The sequence below is a fragment of the Myripristis murdjan genome, chromosome 8 (genome assembly GCF_902150065.1).
Source record: "Myripristis murdjan chromosome 8, fMyrMur1.1, whole genome shotgun sequence".
Taxonomy (NCBI): domain Eukaryota; kingdom Metazoa; phylum Chordata; class Actinopteri; order Holocentriformes; family Holocentridae; genus Myripristis; species Myripristis murdjan.
The window spans coordinates 26,723,882-26,747,388 of record NC_043987.1 but is presented as its reverse complement, the minus strand read 5'-3'; the positions used below and the strand labels follow the sequence as shown (position 1 = coordinate 26,747,388).

Genomic DNA, 23,507 nt, shown 5'->3' with positions numbered 1-23,507 from the left:
AGCCACAGAGGACTTATTGAATTATTCTCACACAACACAAACCTGCAGGACTTTGAAAGAAAGCATTGATCACTGCGCGTGTGTGTGTGAGTGTGTGATTGTGTGTGTGTCCAAGCATGTGCATATATACATATATATGTGTGCTGTGTGTGTGTGTGTGTGTAATAATATCATGCACCTGGGCCAATTAACCTATATGAAAAGATAACGAGGGAAAGCACATGTGCACAGAAAAGCAATGATTCACTCATCCGAGAAATTTGAGGTTATTGATATTGTCCTCAGTTCAGTTTCATAACGATACCCAGAGAGCGGCCGTCGCCTCCAGTTTGCACGCAACAGCTCTCTGCAGCAAACGAGAGAACAAGAGTTTTATAGAAACTGCATTGGAACGACAAAAACACAGAAAATACACACTTCAAGATAAACACAACGCAGGACAATTTCTCTTGTTGTTGCTGAAGAGGAGCGGACAACTTTTGATATAAATCATGATGGTGAGTACAAAATTTACCTCCTGTAATAAAACACAAGGTTTTCCTACTATGAAAACTGAAAAAAAAGGTTTTTATTTTCTGGACAAAGTTTTTTTTGTATTTGGGTGGCGCCCATTTTGCTCACCTGGCAGAGCACGTACAACCTGAGCCCTTTGCTACATGTCCTGTCTCTCTGCTTTCACTGAAAAAATATGAAATGCCAAAAAAAAAAAAGACTGAGGTGTTCCACATGCTGTTGAATGGTGGAAAATGTACATGTAACTAATTTCACTCAGTTGTTATTTTCTCTTCTTCTTCAACCTTCCATTCATTTGGCATTACTATTTCAGTCAACATGTCCTAATTCATTAGATACATACATTTAACAATTACAATTCACATTTTTTTTAAACTTGTAACAGCAATGATAAAGGTCAAATGCAACACGGTGACACGGTATCGGCTTAGACCGTAACCAGCTGGGATGTGGCTCACCTCTGCAGCCAGGTGAGGCAGAAATAAAGAGAGAGAGGAGGGAGGAAATAGGGATGAATGGAGATAAACAAACAGGTTGAAAAAAAAAAAGCACAAGGAATGTTGTAGGGAGGATTGGGGTTGGAGCTGAAGTTGTACTCACAGGCTGGAGTTTCTGTTTGAAGCTCATGTTGACTGAAAACAAAGACTAAAACATGGAGAAGGTGCCTGCTGTCCCTTTGTCCCTCTGTCTGTCTGTCTCTCCCTGTCTCTCTCTCTCTCTCTCTCCCTCCTGCTCCCTTGCTCTCAGCGCCCTGTAGCCCAGCCCTCACAGTGGGGTCCCCGTTCATTCATCAGCACTGTTAATAAATGCTTCAGTGGCTCTATGAGCGAGAGAGAGAGAGAGAGAGCGTCCACGTTTTCTACTGGAGCTGAACATGGACAAAACCAAAGAACTCCAAAAGCTGATTGATGGTGACAAACAACATTTTTACCTTCCCAGATAGAAAGAAATATACGATTTTACTTCCAATTATTACAATAAACTTCTGCTGACAGTGGCTGGGACTTGTCACTTTGCCCGTTTTATGGGTTGCCCCAAATCTTGAGACTTGAAGGCCAAGAATGATGTAAAAATCAGATATCTAGATTTGCATGTGATTCACTGTAATCCTGTTTATGTATTATGTCGTCTTGGAGTCAGGAAATTATTGATGAGATGGTGTATTTAACTAGATTGAACCTGTTTGCATATGAAACCAAGGGGATTATGGGTATTGTTTCAAATACAAAGGCCAACTCTGATATTACGCTAATTAACTACTTAATTCATTCACGATGGATTGATTTGAATCTACATTAATTATAAATGCATATAAGAAGAGCCTGTTCAAACCCCAAGTTTCACTCTGAAATCTTTGCCAACATAAGTCTGAGTGTTTATTATGTACACACACACACACACACACACACACACACACACACACATACACTGTAACAGGTCCACACACTTACCCTCATAATTGATCATGCAATCCCAGTGCAAACCTGCAAAAACAAATATAAAATTCCACCTGGCCTACTACACAGACTCGTATGTTAAGCTAATTCAAAGCCAGGGGGCGCCACCTAAACACACTTCTATATTTCCAAAACACACACACACACACACACACACACACACACACACACACACACACACACACACACCGCTGGTCACAACGTGCCAGGGCTCTGCTGCAGCAGTTCTCTATGAGCTGCAGATCAGTCAACCCCATTGTGCGCTTCATGTTATGCAGACAAATCAATATGACCAAAGATCAATGGCAGCCTTCATTTCCCTTTTTTGTAATTTGCCAATCGAAATCCAATTATAAAGGCGGGATAATGAAGAAGTTTACTGTGTGATGGAATGCAGCCAGAGCTGAAGGCCACATGTGAAGTGTGCATGTAGCAGGACAGCAACGCGCCACTTCTGGAGCACCGTTCTGCACTGAGGTGAAACCCACCGCGCTCTTTATTCCTGCAGCCGCCTGCGAGAGCCGTAATGATCGGTGTGACCTAAAACCTCGTCTTTGACCTCGTGGCCATGATACCGCTGTGAGTCAATTCGAGCTTCACGAACTGAGCAAAAGGAAACAAGAACAATTTAAAAATATAATAACAAAAAGATGGACAAGAGCAAGAATGCAAAGCGATGCCAATGTGAAGACGGCTGAGGGGGCTGTGGTGCGGTTTTGGGAGGGAGTTTGTGGTTTGACAGACAGGAAAGGAGCCGGTGCCCGGGCCCTTGCTGCCCTCTACTTCCATTAGCCCCGGAGGCCAAGGTCATTGGCAGCGATAAGCCACCGAGGGCCGCTCGATACCCCCCCAACTGCAGCACTCGCTTTCATAACAGCATGTCGCCAGAACTCCCTCCTCTGCCATAGACACTGCCTGTGATCCCCCTCCCGCCCACACACACACACACACACACACACACACGCACACGCACACACACTGAACACACACTGAACATTAAGGTCTGAGGCTGCTGGTGGCTCAATCAAACGCCACGAGGCATGAGACGACAGGAAGAAGAAAACGATGATTCAAGGATTCAAGTCCCCAACAGGAAGAAGCTTAACAAGAACTAATTGGCCCAAGTTTTTATTTACTTCATGCCAAACAAATCTTTAACAAGTGCTGTGCCTTCTATAACACTTGGGAGCCATATTTCCTCTTTCTTGACCCCTCTAATCCCAGACTTTAGTCTAGGATATACTACACTTTTAGACTTTAATCCTATATTCTATCCAAATCTGCCAAACCCCACCACAGCTCTGATAATCCTGATGCCTGGAGCTCTTTCTGTTTTTTTATTTAGCTCTTCTTTTATTTTTTGATTAACATGAATTCTCCGATATCTGACCGATTGGTAAATTGACCTAATGATGGATTTATCGTGTGATCGTGATGTGCTGTGCTGCAGCTTGTTGACGGTCTCACTTTTTGCTGGTTTTTGTGTGTGTTGCATGTGTGTGCTGACGTAGTCACCTGCACTTATGTTTGAAATAATAAGTAAATATAAAATAAATTAATATAAAAGAATAAAGAAAGACAGACAGAAAGAAAAAATATATAGTCCTGTACACACTGTTTGATTGAAAATTTTTCTGGGAAGTGAATTGCAGAAATACCCTGGCACATAATCCCAAAATATCACAGATTACCATAAAATCTCAGTGGTTTAAACAAATGAAACAGAGTGCCGTGGCTAAATTGGCTGCTTTTTGCTCCCTAACAAAAACATAACTGCAGGAATGACACCAATCCCACTGGGCAGAAAACAGGCCATCGGACGGTGTGCCAACACAAAGAGAGGTGTCTTCATCATCCGAGCGAACACGGTGTTAATCAAGTCAAGACATCAGAGACGGTTTCCTGCCAGAACTACAGAGGAGTCAGCTGAGCCAATCCATCTCTCCCACACGGTGCACCAAGTCAAAGCCGGAGGTCGATACGGCTCATCCTCCCCGGTGTGAGGCGAGATCTCAGAGACCAGCCCGTTCACACACTGCAACAGCAATTCACTCGACTTCAAGACCCCTTTACAATGCATAGGCGTGCTGTCAGAGGTTATGCAAGACGCGCGCACATGAGAAATGATGCAGGCAGGCCGGCTGCAGAGCGGGTCATCTGACCTTTCTGGCAGCTCGGCAGATAATCTGGGTTAGTGTGATGCACTGAGGGAGCCCCACTGTGTCCGACTGCCAGCTCCCGCCTGGACCAAGCAGGCCTTTCCATGACGTTTCGGTGGTGTGTGTGTGTGTGCGTGTGTGTGAGTGAGAGGGGACAGTGTGACGAAATGTGCACACAGACACGGTGGTGTGATGACAGGTGGCTGAGAGGTTTTTTTTTTTTTTTTTTGCTGCTGCTGCCAGTGCCATCGATGTCGCACCTCAGGTGAGATTTTACTTTCACGCTTTCACCCCGTGGCTGCAGATGTCATCTAACATCTTCAGAGAGACAGAGGCGAACACCGTTTATCAGGCCTGACGCAGCTGATCTTCACGTGGGTGGAGGAATCGATTCGGATGTGCCCGTTTGAATGTGTTGGGAGATCAACAACCAGCAACCAGCCAAACAGCCTCAACTCAACATGCAGGACAACAGCAGGGTGGGAGCAGGAGATGATAACAGCGTTATTTCTCCCAGTTTCCCAAAGCAGAAACAAACTGATATTTCATTGAAAATATAGAGAATATAGAGCAACACATACCTGAAGACAGTTAGAGATAAAAAAAAAAAACCCAAAAAAACCCCAGATGAACAGGTGTCAGTCTGATGCGCTCTGATGTCTTAGATTTTTTTTTCTCCATACTTAAAACCACATTAAACTTCAGTTTTTCTTTAGTTTTTTGGTGGGATTTTTGCCTTAGAAATTGCTATTTTAATTTCAGAAATATGAGCACAGTCACAATAAATGGAGTCATCACCTTTCTTCCTCCCTTCCCTCATTTACTGTAATTAAACCACACCACACCTCAAGAGGACTTGTAGTACCACTACTACTATACTATTAATATTATATCTTGTTGAGGAACAGTGCAAGTCATCTTGGCATGGGAAATCTGTACATTGGCCTACCTCTCGGATTTTTATTTCGTTTATTTATTTGATTTAATAGCTCTGACGTAAACCACAAAATGATTTACACAAACCTGTCGAGGCTCTGTCAGCCTCCGCACATCTAATCCTCGGCATGTGTGACACAAAACAAATGAGCGGTGCCGTTCTCCTCTCTTCAGGTTTCCCGCTGCTAATTTGAAGAAACGGCGACGCGGTGAGATAAACGGTGGAGTCTCACCCTGCTGCCTCTGGGTGCTGAGGCGCTTTTCGCAGCCACATGAAAGAGCGCTAAACAGAAACCCAACAGGCCTCTTTGTGGCGGTGGAGAGGGATCACCGGGGTCGGCCTCATGTCAGACTGGATTAGATGAAGCCCGGTGGGAAAATTGCACTATTACAGCAGCAAGTAGTAATAGAGAACATCAAAGGAGAATAAGGTAGAAATAAGAATCTATCAGATATGAATTATATTGTATTGTTATTAGAGGAAGATTTATGAGTTGCATGTAACATTGAAGTAATTTAGCTGTTGCTCTTAATGTCCCCGCAGGTTCAAACCTACAGAACTTTGTTTTAAAGTCCCTTTCAAGCCATTAATTAAGCCCCTAAAAATAATCTCTCTTCATCAAATTGACATATTTAGAAGTTTGTTCCATCAAAAAACACCCATAGTGCCATAATTGTAACTCCTTGCCCTCATTATAAATGTGCAGATCTATCAATATGCAAATAATGACATAACAATGGCGACTTGGGTTTGAATATTTCACTCAGTAAAAGTATGATGTTGCTTAAATGAAGCTTTGCAACCCACAGATACATAATATATATGTGACATTGTGGTAAAATATGGAAAACATGTTTTGCTTTTTTTTTTTTTTTAAGTATTTAAGGAGGAATTTAGGGGAAACTCTGAGTTCAAAGGGTTAATCAGAGACTAAGGACTGCCAAGGTCAGGTCCTTAGAGGCTTTGCAATATTCTAGAAAAGAAGAGAATCATCTGTCATTTTCTTCGTGCAGATGATAATTAACACTCGTTCCCCCTGCGGTTTACCCCGTCCGGTTTAATCCCTCACCTGTGTGACCTGCGTGACTTTCTCGGTGACGTTCTGGGTCCGGTCTTTTATCTTGCTGGGTGCGATGATCTCGATCTCGGTGGGGGAGGGAGGTCTCATCCGGTCGGAGCCGAAGGTGAGGCTGACCTGAGGGATGCGGCTGATGGCCCGGTGCCTCATCAGGTCCGAGTCCGACGTGGAGTTCAGAGCGCTGGGCTTCAGATCTGCAGCACAGAGCAGCACTTATCAACCCAGACTGCAAAACAGCCCCGGGAAAAAGGCAGAGGGTGGATTACAATGTGACTTAAAATAATCAAGTGGTGTCAAAAATGAAGTTTATCATTAAAAAATTGTTGTTAATACTGTGATTTCTTTTTATATATATATATATATTTGCTGTAACTCTAATTCAGTGTCAAAACACATTCACAAATCTAAAATTACAGGTGTCCAAAACACAAAGCTGTCAAGAAAAACACTCTGAAACACATGTAGTGCAATTAAACTGTTACACATCAGAAACTTTGCTATATAGGGTAAAAAAAAAAAAATTCTTAGTGACGTAAATGTCAAAAATAATGTCTTTTGTCCTTACACTTGAATCAGGACAGACCACGATACCCGTCCTCAAAAACACAGATGAAGACACAAATCTGTCAAAAACTATGAGGAAATGTGAACAGAGTCTCTAGAACTGGGACAGAGAAATTGTTCACAAGTGGAAACTGAATTCTGTGGGGATTAAAAAAAAATCTATACCTATATATCCATATGAAAAAAAAAAAAAAAATAAGCACAGTATTTCCCCTGAGAGATGAGAAGGGCAGATGTGACGGTGGGTGTTTAGAGACCTCGGTGTGCAATTTTGACAGAAAAGAAGAAGAGGAGACCGTGATTCTGTACACACACACTCACACACGCACACACACACACACACATGCACACACACTGACAGGTGCTACGGGGCAGAAGGATTGATTAGTGTGTCTCTGCTGGAATAAGCATCAGGCGGCTGCACGTGCGCAGAAGGCCGTGCTGTGTGTTGCGGATGTGTGATCGGTCAGACAAGAAAAGCCTCTCTCGGGTGCTGTCCCGCTGGGATGAAGTGCTTGCAGGTCTGTGGCTCATGTCGTGTGCTTTAAAAAAAAAAAAATCACCATTTACCAGCAATTTACAGAATAAATAAAATGCTCAGTGCAGGCTTTGTGGTAAAAGCTTTTGTATGTCACAGAATAGATTTAATTTTGGATATTACAAGCACGTCATAAAGCAGTGCAAAGAAAAGGTTTGCAAATACTCAAAATAAAAAAAGATTGGAAGCACCTAACAATATGCAGTTAATTCAAACTTAAAAACTTAAATTTTAACTCCCTTTTTATTGGCTGTGGACAACTTGAACAGATCACACTGCTCCCGCTTTTTGTCCTTTTAAGGCTTTTTTTTAGCATCTGACATGCAGCAAAGGACTCGGACCCAGCCCGGACATCCCAGCGCTTTTGAAGCTTCAATAAATAGTTTTTAACGTTGCACAAGTTCCAATCCACAGCGTGTTCGATTTTAAAGGTGCTGTGTGCAACGTTTTGTGGGTCTAATGTTTAAACCCTTGTGGTTTGTGTTTACTTGCTCTTCAGTACTGTGAGGAATAACAAGAAGGAGGACAGGAGCCCTTGATAACAACCAATATGCATTTAGACGAGGTTCAACACATTTGGGAATAAAGTCATTACTTACAACACACAATGTAAATTCACTATAAAGAGGCCGGTGATGTAAACTACAACACGTAGCACCTGAGCTTTGTGAACAAATCACTGAAATCAGTGCAGATTCAAACGGAAAAAATCTCACGTTTGCGCACATTGTGCCCGCCGAGTCTGACAAAACAAGTCACAAGGTCAGCCACATCGGAACTGAATTGAAAAAGAAACATGAAGTTGAAGCATCCAACCGATCTTGATTTTCAAGCGATTACAAGAAATCATTTCCAAAGGGTGAGATGATAAGACTGATCTCTTTTGAGCTGTTGTGCTATGTGACACATTGTTTAAGTGGTAAAACATGCACTCACATTGGTTCTTCTTGCCTTTCAAACACAATATCTGTAATTCTATAGTACTATATTGTCATTCCTACAGTAGTTTTTTTTTTTATTATTATTTTGGGAGGTGGGCAGGGGCAGTGATTGGATGCTGGGGATGGTGAGAGGAGATTCTACTGAAAAAGAAAAGCTCAGATAAGCTGATAAAAAAAAAACAGAACTTGTTCATTTTTGGAACTATGAACTTAGTTTTTGAGAAGTGTGAACTTGCACAAAACTGCCTGTCATAAAAAATGGGAAGAAAGAAATTATTTAAGGTCATATGTCTGTCACAGGTTACAGCAGATAAAATAAAATCTTGAAACACAGAAAGTTTTATGAAATGATGTCAGGAAAATATTCTAGCACTTAGAATGAAATAAGAATAATCTAAACGTTCCTGGTATCCCCACCCCGCCTGCCACGGAGACGCTCGCCGCCTCAGGCTGAGACACTCACTGCTGTTGAGGCGCGGGTCTCCGGCTCGGCTGCTCCACTCTGCCCTCATGCCATCGATGTCGTCGAGGGACGAGGCCCGCCGGAGGCTGCGGACGCTGTCCCGAGAGCAGCTCCGGGGTAAAGACCCCCGGGGGAAGGCGGCGCCCGGGTCCAGCCTGTCTGCCAACAGAGAGCGGCGCTTGGGGGAGGACTGCGGCGCCGGGGAGGGGGGGTCCAGGTCCTGCTCGATCAGGGCCTCCGTCTCTGACTGCATGCAGCTCTCCTTGGACGGGATGCGAAACTCTTTCAGAGGGACGTCCTCGCTGTTCGGCTGCCGAGGACAGAGCAGCAAGAGGACAAAAAAAAGTATATGTATGAGTATATGTCTTGGTAAATAAACAGCCACCAGAGTTTGACTTTAAGTATTTAAGTAAGTAAGTAAGTAAGTTACACTTTATTAATCCCACAAGGGGAAATTCCAGTTTAAGTTACATCCCGTCCAAGAGACACCAAAAAGAAATGACAAATACAGGGTTACAGGATCAGGAGAATTTAAAGCTAAACAAAATTTTACTCAATAAACACCAGTTTTCACCTTTTCTATAAACAGAAAACCCAGAAGATACACCTTGTTGGGTATCTTTTTTCAGTGGTAGAATAAGCACTAGAAATTTCTACTCAAGCAGAAGTAATGTTACTTTGCTGATCTTTTACTTTAATTTACTAATTTCTGCTGTAAAAACCTCCTAAAGTAAAACTAAAAAGTGTCTCATTTAAAATGTACTCAGAGTAGAAGGGACCGAGTTCCTTGCTGTTTGCTGTGATCTTTTCCATGCAGTTAGAAAAGGAGGAGAGTACACGGTTCAAACTGCATTCTTTTAAAGGTGCATTCTGCAAAACTGTGGAATAATAACGTAATGTGATGGCTAAGTCTACATGGTTCTCATCGTCAGGTCAACTCACTGATATTTTCCCTTTTTTTCCACACTTATTCCACATTTTTTTGCCAGTTTAGTCTAAATGGCCCTTGCTTCCATTGACCATCTGCAGTTTTTCATCGTGCAACCAACAAAGTATTAGCAGATTCCTCTTCTCATCTTTGCTGACCGAGCGTTCGTTGTCATTGATCATTTGATCTCTGTAATGGATCTTATTTAAAAATGCAAAAAAAAAAAAAAAATGCAGTGAAGTGCAATATCCAAGCAAATATATATTCAAGTAAAAGTAAAATTACCAACTTTAAAAAAATACTCAAAAAAGCACAAGTACAAAAAAATGTAAATGTAATTAGTTACTTCCACCTCTCAGGAAATGATCAGGACCAGAATCAGAAATACTTTATTATCTCTTTGTGCAAGAAGCGATGACTCAAAATTTGGAAGTCAATTAAAAACTGTCATGGGAAACCTGGAGATTGGATCTCTTGGAATACCAGTGAGAAGAATCTGGGAGGTGTGAAGCAATCAGTCCTCGTTTGTCCCCCAGGACCAGAGATCACAGAGGGGACCGCGTGCTGAGCTCCGTCCATCTGTCTCTCATCAGTGATTTCTGAGTCTCTGCTGGTTTGTTCTGGATAAAACTTGCAGGAAATGATGGATTTTGACACTGGGGTCTGACATTTGGTATAGCTACCTCACTGGCTCACCACAGCGCCACCATCAGGCCAACAGGGCTAAGCTTCACGCTCAATATCTCAATATTTGGAGAAGGACGTGTCTGGCTCTGGTTCGTCCAGACACTCGCAGGTGTAGATACAGTAATCTGAGCTGTTCTTGCATGCAGGAGACAGTATTATGTGATCGTGTGTGTGTGTGTGTATGTGTGTGTGTGTGTGTTCCACCTCACCTGCAGGTAGTCCACCACCACCCCTTCAAACTGCTCTTTGGAAAGCGAGGGTCGCCTCATGGAGCGCAGCGTTGGCAGCCTCATCTTCAGCCTGCGATTCTGCCCTGCGGGGGAAATTCACACGTTCAGCTCGGCCGCCGCAATCAGAGCACTCATGTATCTGCTCATCTCAGGTGGAAACAGAGAAACAAGCTCAAAAGTTCAACAAATAACATGCCGATACAGATGCAGTGATTTACCTGCCCATATCCAGCCCTGGGCGACTCTTTGCCGGAGCCCTACTTTCTTCAGGGAAGGGTCGATGAGCTCCTGGAAGTTGAGGATGAACATGATGACAACGCCTTCCTCATTTTTAACAGGGACCACGTCTATTAGGCATGGTCTGCAGGTTCCTGTGAAACAGAGTGGAAAAACAAACACATCAGGAGAGCAGGGGGCACCTGGAGTTGAACCAGGGACCTCTTGATCTGCAGTCAAATGCTCTACCACTGAGCTATACCCCCACAGGTTCTAATGTTAACAATGATTGTGAATGTTGGTGGTCTTATCTGCTGTATGTGCTACTTATTTTTAAACAGCAATAAAGTATTGTAGTTTCCTTGCATGACCATATGTTAGGTGAAATTGGGAAAGAGGGTTAGAGAGAGAGAGAGAACGAGAGCAGGAGGAGTGAAGGAAGCAGAGTTCAAATATGGAAAGCTGAAAAAAGGTAAATGGGCGACACTCTCCACGGGTTTGACTTAACACTGTAATCAGCGTGGACTAAATATAGAAGTCGGGGTATGGAGGCTCACACACACACACACACACACAGACACTTACACATGCACATACACAGACGTGCGTGCACATGTTATGCACTCGCACAACCCCTTTCACACATCCGGCCTGAGTGAAAACAGAATAAATTTATTTGGAGTATTAAAAAAAACAAAAAAAAAAACAGATAGAACAATTAAAAGTACACGGCCATGTGAAGACAGCTGAGCGGGGCTGAATCACGTTGGGCATGAATCTGTCTGTTCAGTCTGGGAGTGCAGTGTTAGGCAGCAGGAGACAAAATAAATAGATGCTTAGTGGATCTGAGCTGGCACACTGATTGCATTTCCATGACAACAGCACTCTAAACTGCACGCCTCATGCCCAAATGGCCAAAGTAACAAAACACAGGTGTGTGTGTGTGTATGTATAGGCCTGTGTGTGCACATGTGTCTGCATGTAAATGTTAATGCTTTCGGCTGGTGTTTATGGTGTTTGACTGTGTATCTTCTAAGCCGCGCGTGTTTGCTTGCCTCCATCCCTGAGCTGAAGGATTTCTGCCTCTGTGCCTTTGTGCCAGACAGACCGACAGGCGGAGAATATGGGAATCGGGGAGGAATAAAAAGGATTGCAGGAGAAAGAGGCAGAGGAGAGGTAACTCTGTCTGCTTGACACACCTCCACACACTGTGGGTCACCGAGTCTGCAGTCGGCGGTGGTGTTGTCATCACACAAAATCAAAGAGAGGCAGTGAAGCCTCGAGAACAGAGACTCAAAAAGTGAAGCTGTATTTTTTTTTTTTTTTTAACTCTGTCACTCAGCTCTTTCCTGGTACTTTAGATACTTTCTCTATCTCCTACCATCAGCCGTCTTACCTTCTTGCTTCCTATCTAGGCTAAAAAGTACTTTCATTTATAAAGCTCTTAAAAAAACAACTAAGTTTGCAAAGAGCTTTATGATCAAAATAAAGATGGGTTGGGATTTGTGAGCAGTCTTAACCCTAACCCATGGTTTGGGCAAATGGCAACAGAGTGAAGACTGGGATTTAAACTGAAGCTAACAAATGTTTATCAGTAAAAAAAGGTCTTAAGAAGTGATTATGAGGGCCTGCTGTCCTTTGTGAATGTGCTCCAAAGAGCTGGTGCCTTTCCATAGCAAGGCTTTAGTTTCTGGAATGATAGCAGGCGCCTTGCCAGAGATGTGGCTCTGCAAAAACTGGGTTCTCCGCTGCAACACTGCCTCGTAATCTCCTGTCCTCCCTCCTCCCTCCCTTCCATCTTCACCCTGCTTCCCTCCTGTGTCTTACCTTCCTTAGCGTAGTAGAGGATCTCCACCTTGCGCTCCTCAGAGCCCAGCAGGGCCTGCGCCAGCTGTGCCAGGGCGCTCTTCATGGTGCCGGGACCCACCAGGAACTGACAGGTGCAGGGCTGCTGCATGATCTCTGCCCTGGTGAAGCCAAACATCTGGCAGAAGCCTTCGTTGCAGTAGATGATCCCGCAGTTCTTCATCTGGGCGTTGGCAATCAAAAATTTGCGATCTGACAAAAGATAAAGAGCAGGGAGTGATGCTTCAGGATGTCAGATGGAGTGGAAGTGTCATATAAGTAAGGAAACTAAACTGCTTGATTGCATTTTGAATGACAAAAACTACATCTGAAGAGTCCTGCTATTGGGCTAATGCATAACTATATGTCTTGATCACAATGAGATCCAAGGCTTTATAGGGTTTTCCTTATTCCTCCCAACAATCAGCTGAAGTGGAACTAATGAAGTCCACCTTTCTGTGGTGCTAATTGCATTAGTGGGAGGACTTTCCCCGGGGACTGAGGAGGAGCAGCTGGGCACTTCAAGCTGAGAGCTGATGTGAGGTCAGGCCCAGTTCAGGTCCCTCTTGTCATTTAAGGGTTGTTAAAGGCTGTCAGCTGGTGGCTTTATCAGCGGAGAGGATCGTGTCCAGTTCTTTTTACTAATAGAGAAACCACAACGCTCAAATTGTTGTGTAACGTGAAAGCGAATCAGGACAGTTGTGGTTCGAAGGCTGTTAATGGAGGAGTTCAATGAGCTGAATGAAAAGTACATACATAACCCCTGCCATCTGACTGCCTCTTTTATTATCCTTCAGTGGAACTGGGTTAAATAGCTCTCACTGCTCACTGTCCAAACAGATGAGAGGGAGCGGACTTGGTGCTTTGCCCAGAGAAGGTGACCCTCCTTTCGCTCCTCTATTCAGTTCCTCTGTATGAAGTAAATGGGTGAGGTCCTCTGGTGGAAAGCACACCCTATCCAAAGTCATTATCTGGGGCTCGGAGCGGAAACACTGATCGTCACAGCGTTGCTAAGCAGCACCGCTGTGGCACGTGCCTCACCTGGTCACGCACGTGCACGCGGCCACACACGCACATACACATAGGGCCATTACGTAACAATGCTGTGTCAAAAAATCGTATACATTTGTGCATCATTGGGTTAGATGTAAGCGGCGCTGCACTAATGAGACTGCTGTTGATTGACAGCCAGGCTTTGCCTCAGTTACACATCATTGGGTATGTCTCCCATGCAAATCACACAGTGTGCTGGGTGATTATTTTACACACTACAACTAAAACTCAGCCAGACTCGAGGTGAATTAATGACTTGGCATTGCTGGAGGTACAAAAGTATGAGATTTTGGCCATGGTGAGATAAAACTACACCCTGTGGCAAAGGAAGAGGAGAAAGACAGACACAACATCAGTCTTATCACAGGCCTCAGCAGTCACTATGGACACAGCAGGTCGTGTTCCTCCTCAATCTGCAGGCAGTGGTTTTTCTTTGCAGTTAGTGGAACATTTGAGGTAATGGAACATAATCTGCATCATGTGAGCTCTTGCAAGCAAACAGAGATTCAGGTGCAATAACCCCCAAACACACAGGACATAAAAAAAGAGGAGGAGGAGGAGGAGAACAGGGAGGGGGAGGGGGTCTATCAGATTGAACAGGACTGAGACAAATTAGATTGACATTTTATTTCATCGACATAATGTAAAGCGTGCATAAGGTTAACCTGCAGGTCTGCCCAGTGTGAAACAGTCTCAACAAATCTCAACACAGTAAACCAGATGGCATGACTGAATAATTTCCCTCTAATAAATGTAATTGGTAGATACTGATGCATGGCCACACAATTTATAGACGACAGCAAAAAGGCACAGTATGCTTCCCAGGGTGAAAAACAATTGATACTCGTGGGTGACCCTATAGCCACATTATAAATAACTACATTACGTAACTAAACTGCAACAGGGCAAAAAAAAAAAAAAAAAAAAAAAAAAAAAAAACACAATCAAAATTACACATCTGTGCCAAACTAACAAGACTATCCTGTTATCCATATGAAGGAGGAAACACATGTATCATTAATCTGTTTAGTGGGGTTAACTTTATTATACTTTAACTTTTCCATTATCTATTGTGGGTGTCCCTATCCCTCCTGATGATAACAATGTCATATAATAAATAAGCCCAGTCTCATAGCAGGAGCTGAGCCCATTGTTATACAGTAATTAGTGATGTAATACAATGTAAACCAACATTAACTCCTTTTTGCCCATTTTTTATAGCCTAGGATGGGCTTTATCAGCCTTTATCCTGGTGAATTTACAGCACATATTGTCAGAATGATTGACGCCGCTCGCCAACAGGGGATTTAATAAGGAGGAGAGAGAAAAAAGCATGCACTGATGGTTTAGTGAAAGTAGAATTTATTTTGTGTGTGTGTGTGTGTTTAGGCTGCGTCTCTCTCAGATTTCGACCCCCTCGCCTCCGCCACACCACATGGTGATAACTTAAAAGTAAATGGATGTGCACTTACTTTGCCCGTCGAATTTCCTGATGATGGTGTCCAGGTAGGTGTTCTGGAGCGCAACATGACCGCGTCTCACAGGCATTTTGGCGCTGACAGTGGAGATTTCCCCGACACATGAACCTGCTTAGTTAACCGGCACTTTCACAAATAGGAGATTGTCAATCGCCACCAGCGGAGAATAAATAAACCTGCTTCCCGTGGAGCGATGAGCATGAAACCAGTTTTATTTATTTATTTATTTATTTTTTCAAAAGGCTGCTGCTGACGGTGAGGGATGGAGAGCCGGAGAAGGATGGAGAGGAGGACCGGTTGCCAGGGCGATAGCAGATGCAGGATGTTGCACACTAAAAAAAAAAAAAAAAAAAAAAAAGTAAACAAGGTGTACCTATTGCACAAAGTGTATGCAAAACTACCTGACCTGTTTGAAAAAAGAAAGAAAAAAGAAAGAAAAAGAAATAGTGCATAAAGCAGTTTCCTTCAAGTCGGGATAATAAAGACAAAAAAATTGCTTTGGATTAAAAAAAGAAGTTGTGAGGAGAAGCGGCGCAGCGCAGGAGCCCACCAAGTTGTGTGCTTTATAATCCCAGCGTTTCACCCTGAGGTCTTGATAGGAGGCGATAAGGACGACAGGAGAGAAGCTCCAGTTTCGGTGGATCCACTCCCCTCCGGCCGCCCTCGGTGTGACAGGAGCGGCGAGAGGAGCGTCAAGGCGGATGGAGGCAGCCGCGCTCAGACCGGAAGTCCATCGGCTTCACAGTTTGACGGCTTTTCACACAGGAGCTCTTTTTTTTTTATTCCCTGCAAAACCTTGTGACCCAGCTGCGGTTGTGGGAGAAATTTGCCATCGGGGATTTCTGCCAGAGAGCCTTTTCTTTTCTTAGGGTTTCCGGCGGAAAGTCCTGAAGGCAAATTTCTCCCACATGCCCTAAATGACTAAAATGTGACTAAAACGCACTTTTCTAGATCCCGGTGTTTGTTCTGTGTTTGAATTTTTCTTCACTGAGAATTATATAAAGACAGACCAATAATTTATCCCTCCTCAGCCTTTATGGCAATTGATGCATAGCCTGTGATGTGAGAATGACATTTGGGAATTCATACAGGCTACTTAGATTAAATAAATTACACAGTTTTATATTGTTAATAGCACCTGAATGCATCATCAACAGCACAGAATATTCTTATATTTTGATTTTCAGCTTAAAAAAGTGGTTTGGGGGTTTAGCTGCTGTTCAAAAAGTGCTGCAACACATCCTCATCAACAAGAGGTTTTATTTTGAAAACAATGACCGGAAGTTCTAATTCGCATTCTGTCATGCCGGAGTTCTTTTTCCTCATTTTATCACAGAATCCTACTTTAATCTTTGTTTTCATTTTGGACCGTCTTCTCGGGTTGCAACAAAGCGTCGCCTAAATGGCTTTTGTTGTGAAATTGGTGACCGGAAGTGCTGTCCGTCATGCGGTGGCTGGCTTGACTGTGGTCTGACACGGTGACAGAGTGCAGACTCGCATCAGAGCGCTGCTTCACTCCACATCACAAGTCTGTGCGCTCAAAATAGCAGCATCCTCATTCTGTTTGGCTGCCGCGGCTCCCCGCCAGATTACAACCCCGATCCTGGGTTCAGTTTGACAATTACACTGTGTCAAAATCAAACAGACAAACAAAACAACAGTCTCTTAAACAATGTTGTAGTAACACAACAGGAAAAAACAAAAAAAAAACCAAACAAACAAAGTAAGATAAAGTGTCTGTCTTCTCAGTGTTAAGCACCACAGACACCCTGCAGATTCTTGTTGGCATATAGAAATGTTCTCATGAATGTTTGTGTGTGTGTGTGTGCATGTATGTTGTACATCAGAGGCTGTACAAGACATAATTCATTCTCCTTTTACATGTATTTTCACTCATACATTGATATATTTTCATTCTCACACCCACGCATGTTTGTTCTCATATTTAAATATTTTAACACACACATTCATACATTTTGCGCTCATGCAAATGCAGTCAGTGTTTACATTTAATATTATAAACAGGCTAATATGCATATGCAAGAAGAACATGTAGGTACACTATATGGACAAAAGTACTGGGCCACACCTCTTAATCATTGAATTCAGGTGTTTCATTCAGTCCCATTGCCACAGGTGTGGCAGCGCTGAGGCTCATAGTGCGTAAAAGTGGCCAACGCTCTGCTGACTCAGTAACTGCAGAGCTCCAAACCAACATCAGCACAAAAACTGTGAGCTGGGAGCTTCGTGGCATGGGTTTCCATGGCCGAGCAGCCGCATGCAAGCCTTACATCACTGAGGGCAACACCAAGCGTCGGATGGAGCGGTGTAAAGCCGGACTCTGGAACGGGGGAAACATGTTCTGTGGAGCAACCGATTACACTTCAGTCTGATGGACGAGTCTGGGTTTGGTGAACACCAGGAGATGTTCCCTGCCTGACTGCATTGTGCCGACTGTAAAGTTTGGTGGAGGAGGGATAACGCTATGGGCTTGTTTTTCTGGGCTCGGCCTTGGCCCCTCAGTTCCAGTGAAGGGAAATCTTAACGCTTCAGCTCACCGAGACATTTTGGACAATTCTCTGCTTCCAGCTTTGTGGTGACAGTTTGGGGAAGGTCCTTTTCTGTCCCAGCATGACTGAGCCCCAGTGCACAAAGCGGCTCCATAAAGGCGTGGCTGGCTGAGTTTGGTGTGGAAGAACTGGACTGGCCTGCACAGAGCCCCGACCTCAACCCCATCCAACACCTTTGGGATGAACTGGAATGGAGATTGTGAGCCGGGCCCTCTGGTCCAACATCAGTGTCTGACTTCACAAATGCTCCTCTGAATGAACAAGCAAAAACTCCCACAGACACACTACAAAATATTGTAGAAAGCCTTCCCAGAAGAGTGGAAGCTGTTCTAGCTGCAATGGGGGACCAGCTCCATATTAATGCCTGTGGATTTATAATGGAAGGTAAGAAAAGCTCCTGCAGGTGTGAAAGGAAAGGAAAATATATATACATGTGAAAGGAGAATGTATGTGTGTGATAGAGGGCCAGAATGAATTATGCCTCGTTCGGCCCCTGACAGATGTATATAGGTGTGTGTGTGTGTGTGGTGTCATGTCTGGCGTCATTCTGTGTGCAGTCTGTGTATGTTAAAGCAGCTGCTGTCTCAGTCCCAGGCTTTGAATCTGGTATTGTCCATTATAATGGAAAAAAAAACTTGGTGCACTGTCGACCTCTGTCACAGATTACACTGTCTTAATGAGCTGGATGAGCGGCACAGGTGGCAAAACGCAAACAGGGGTTACCGAGGAAGAGGGAACAACAAAACACGGCTGCAGCGCCTGATTAAGAGCAGAGGTGTGCTGATTGTGACTGGAGGCTGAGCAGCTTCCGGCGTTTTGATGTTTCCTCAGCGAGACGTTCAAACCGCATCGCACCTGTCTGTCAAACGACCTATTAAAACTCTGCAAGCCGCTTGGCGCCGAAGATGGCTGAGGTTTGCTGTTGGAGATGAAGGATGGAAAAGGAGACGGAGAAACCACCATGTTAAGGAGAGGAGAGTCACAGCTTGGACTGGAAGAAAAGTACAAGGTGTTTTTTTTCTCTCACACACATGCATCTACTGATTTTCATAGGAATACAGCAGGAGAAGGTATGTATTATTAAGAGCACTGAGAGGTAGCAGGTGGCAACTTGAATGACGCAGCACAGAGAAGCTTCAGTGACCAGTTAGGCTAAGTGATGATCAGTGTTCAGCTGCACACACACACACATACACACACTTCAATCTGTTTCTCTATGAATGTTTGAGCCCTTTCCATATTTTTCAATATCTCTGCTGCCTCTCAAGGCACTGCTGCAGCACCATCTCTCATTTTCAGCCTCATAATGCAGAAACAGAAACGCTTCAGGCTCAGAGGGTCCGAATGTGATCTTGTAATCATTAAAGGCCGAGGAAAAAACATCACCAGAAATGTATTCGGGGGCCTTTCGCATTAAATGCAGGGATTTTGCCATTGTTTGGGATTTAGTGATTGCATTCTAAAATAAAAACTGGCTTGTGACTGATTTTTTTTATTTTTTGCTGTGCAGTGTGTGCTTGTTGATCTGGTATATCGCTTTATAAAAGGTTGTTCGGCGATCGGAGAGAGCGTGGCTTCAGGGCTTCACGGGACTGGATGAGGTGGTTGCTCTGTGTTTCGTCTCAATGAGCTTGATGAAATGAGGGCTAAAATTAACCAACAAGCACACATGCCTTCCCATGACCCTTTGGTGTGAGGGCCAAGTGAGACAGGAATGTGCGTCAAAGAGGGCACCAGACAGGGAGCCCGAAAGACAAGAGGCACCGGCCAAAACAATGAACAGCGACTGATATGCGGTTCTCCTCCAATTATATTTAAATAACAGATTTTTACAGGTTTTCTGGAATGTTTTGTTGTTGTTATTTGTTCAAAATCTGCTGGTCCTGCTGGAAAAAACATAAGGACATGACATATAACATTACTGTAATTATCATATCATCCTTGATTGGGGTCCACCTTGTGTTCCCTGAATGTATAATAGAAGAATAAGTTCCACACCTCTGCTATATTAACAAAAATGCATAATCTAATAATATATGTTCAGCAAATCATATCCGAAATGTTGTTTATGGTCATGCTGCTTCCACAGATTCTCTCTCATTTGAACACACTTTTTTTTTCCCCATAAATTAAAGATGCACTATGCAAGATTTTCAAAGGACTGATTTTAATTGAGGAACGCTCAGACTCTACTGACAAAAAACACTGACGAATCATATAATTTGACGCTTGAATCTACATGATTTGCATTGTCAAACCGACTTGCTGTTGGATTACAAGCTCATTCTACTTTTTGACACTTAAACTTAAACTTAAACTTAAACTTAAACACTGCAGTTTTGTGTAGTGCACCTTTAACATGACAAAATATTAAAGGCATCCACCGTTGTTTGTGACCACTGGTGGTGCTATAGCGCACACTAGGTAAACCAACTTTAACTTTAAATATTCCAAAATAAGGTTTTGAAAATTTCTTCTGAGGTAGAAAATGCATCGAACGCGCTTTTTAAGACACACAATGTGCTGTGGTGAGAAATTTTGAATGTTACGTTTTTACATTAACATTGACATAACATATATAACATTAAACCTGAGCAACGCACACAATCCTGTGTTCTCTCAGCATTGCCATTGATGCATAATCTGATATATGTTCAGTTAATAACACCTAAAATCGTGTTTGGAAATATATTAAAGGGAACATATGCTTCCGTCATGATCAGAGCACAAATTATTTTTCCAGACACGTTTAATTGGAGGCCTGTTCTGCATGGAAGTCCCGTGCCCGTGTGTATTCCATGAAAAAGTGTTGGCGTGTCTTGTTTACGGACACTTGGCAAAACAGAGTGACAGTGTGTATTCATGTTCCCTGCAGCTTGACACGTCAGCTGCTTTAACCTCTCACTCGCTGCAGGCAGATAATGAGCCCCCAAAAATGACCCATCTCCGCAACCTTTCCCCCCAACCTTTCCACCCCTTCCCGTCCCACTCGAGGAGGACTGGATGGAAAAGTGTTTGAGAGGCGGACGTCAGAGCCCGCGCCCTGACCGCCTGAGAGCTTTATCGGCCTGGAATTCCTTCAGCTGGAGGCCACCTTCAGCGCAGACCTGGGACCCCTCATTCCTCAGATAAGAGCCGGGCAAAACAGATACATACTGTACTTTACACACACACACACACACTCAGTCACTGGAAGACACTTTAATGCAAACATTACACATCTTATCTCTACCGACACAGGCATGGAGGCTTACATCTGACAGGAGGTGTAGTCTCTGTCTCGCCAATGCAAAATAGACTCAATAATCACTGATAACGCTTCGACCGCTTCATAATATCCTGATAAGAATTTAATTTTAACAAGGTCCCTTATTGCTCTGGTTTTTTTTTCCAAATAAGAGCTGGGCTCAGAATACATAGTTTAGTGAAAAGTTAGTTAAAAGTTAAAGTATTTATTGAGTGAATTTGAAGGCTAACGCATCTAGGACTTCTGCATTTACATTTCAGCTTACCAGAAAATCAAACCCAGCAGGCACTAACACACTAACTAACACAGGTCATTTAACAAACTTAACTTAAACATCTATAAGCTGGCTAACTACAAACAAGTAATTAAAGTGTATACAATTACATTCATGTGTGTATTATTCTGCTGAAGGAAATAAACCAAGGTTTCTGACACCACTGCCTGACTTTGAATGGTGTTTATATGTGAACTTTGCAAGTAGGAAATCCATTTTTGCCGATACATGTGATAGCACTTGAATGCACGTCCTCACAGGTAAAATAATGACGACTCTGGACCCTGATTGGAAAACAACACCAGCTCTGACAAGAGACAAAATGAGCAAACATGCTGATTGGTAATTATCCAGTTCCAAATCTGCAAAAAGGCCTGATTGCATGGATTTCAGTGATTTTTAGTGAAGAGGGACATTTTTCAGTGAAGCCCCAGCTGTGATGTGATGACTGGAGTGAGTCTGAAACTGCCTCCAATAAAAGGACTGATCGTTAGCTGTGTCGGGCGGCAGCCTGGAGGGGATCATGTGCTCATGTGTGCCTGTTTGTGTGTGTATCTGTCTGCAGCTGATCTCACATAATAACGGGCCTATCATGCTAAAATTTTAGTGCACAGTTTTGACTGTATGGTTAGGGACCTGTCATGGTTGTGGTGATTCAAAACAGCTGAGTGCTAACTCCTCAGCGGGTTTTTCACCCAAGTCCAAGCACCGGAGAAGGGGGGATATGCAGGCAGTGTCTCCGTATTTTTCCTTCTCCCGGTAGACGGAAAAAAAAGGATTTAGGAATTGAGTTTTGGATTCTGCCCAGATTTGCACGCCAGGGTCAGAAAACACGCCCGGCAGAGACTTGTGCTATCCTGAGTGTGCTTTTCTAGTTCAAAATTAAATAGGGGAGCAAGGGGTAGAACCTAACGTTTCAGTCCAAAGGCAAAAAAATGTAGGATATGTAGGAGTTAGAGAACTCATTTTTTAATACAAGCAACATACACATCTCTGCTACAAATGAACACTTTAACTTTGTTTCTAGAACCTACCATTTCCGTGGAATTTCACCCAAAGTGGAAGAAGAGAAATGTTACAATTTACCCCACAGGTGGGGTAAATTGTAAATTGTGCGGACTGCAGGGGTAATATCATTCTGTGGATGAATGAATGAATAAGGACAATCAACCCATTCCACATGGGGTTATTCTGACACCACATAAATCATAACTCTGGCTTGTAAACCTCACAGAAGAAAAAAATCTGTTAATACACTAGTTGGAGTATCTGTTTCAATATACACGAGCTACTAGAAAGAATACAGTAGAAATCCCACGATGATAGGGGCTCACATGTTATATCCGCACACACATGCTCCACCTTGTGCACACACACATACACACACGCATCCACGCACACACACACATACACACACGCATCCACGCACACACACACATACACACACACACACACACACACACAGCTACACTACGTAGCTAACGTTACTCTTATGTTAGTGACAAATATGCAGTTGTTTTTATTGCGGCTTAGTTGTAACACTGTGTTACAACCAGCCCCACTGTGTAGTCACTGGTCTAAAACCTGACTAGCACTCGCTATGAGTTAGCTAAATGTTTTGAATCAGTGCTATGTTTTAGGCAACATGATGCTTAATACGTTAATGTAAGATTGGATTTGGTAACGCACGCACACAGTTCAGTAGTCAAAAAATTAGAAAGGTAAAGAAATTCACTTACTTGGTGGTAAAACACACTTTTACACGCATCTCCTCAAAAATGCAGCCAGTTCATCCCCAAAATTCGCGCTGGGCTCTCTTACGATCATGTGACAAACTAACCGGAAGCACTTGCCGGTTGACCTCGTGCAACTACCTTAAAAGTCCATGTTACAACTTACCCCGCGTTAGTTTCTACCCCACGCTCCCCTGCTTTTAAAGTTGCTTGATGCAAAACTGCAGACAGTCGACTGAATTGAGGGCCGTTTAGACTCAATTTACGCCTGGTGAGAACTGTGTAGACTGAACCATCAAATGACATGCGTATTCCATGTTGCTGTCAGTTGAGTCCGATGGGTCCTCACTTTAGTAAACCCCTCAGCGATATTCCTTAGTGCACCTATAAATCTGATGTATTTCATTAACATTTTTGATCGTTTACTTATATAAACAGAGGAAATTTTGAATTCTTATGAAGTGGCGACCTTAAAAAAATCCTAAGGTGTGCTTGTGCAATCCGTCTATAAGACTCTCTTGAAATAGAAGTGATGTTGAGAACCTTCCACAAATGTGAGGTTGAGGTTTTTTTTTTTATTGTGTTTGAAATCTCAG

At 43.3% G+C, this 23,507-nt stretch overlaps 1 protein-coding gene and 1 non-coding gene across 3 annotated transcripts in view; both read right to left on the bottom strand.

The window, feature by feature from the left end:
* Positions 1–15,374, bottom strand: part of kcnh6a (potassium voltage-gated channel, subfamily H (eag-related), member 6a) — a 29,672-nt gene extending 14,298 nt beyond the window's left edge. For both annotated transcript variants that reach the window (XM_030058772.1, XM_030058773.1), the window contains exons 1-6: positions 15,082–15,374; positions 12,539–12,769; positions 10,714–10,866; positions 10,475–10,578; positions 8,651–8,960; positions 6,136–6,338 (exon numbers count right to left, since the gene is read on the bottom strand). In XM_030058772.1, the coding sequence (XP_029914632.1) occupies positions 6,136–6,338; positions 8,651–8,960; positions 10,475–10,578; positions 10,714–10,866; positions 12,539–12,769; positions 15,082–15,157 (1,077 nt within the window). In that variant the 5' untranslated portion in view covers positions 15,158–15,374. The remainder of the gene's footprint in view (positions 1–6,135; positions 6,339–8,650; positions 8,961–10,474; positions 10,579–10,713; positions 10,867–12,538; positions 12,770–15,081) is intronic.
* On the bottom strand, positions 10,906–10,977 carry trnac-gca (transfer RNA cysteine (anticodon GCA)). Its single transcript has one exon. It is a non-coding gene; the product is annotated as a tRNA-Cys (tRNA).
* Positions 15,375–23,507: the final 8,133 nt, after the last annotated feature.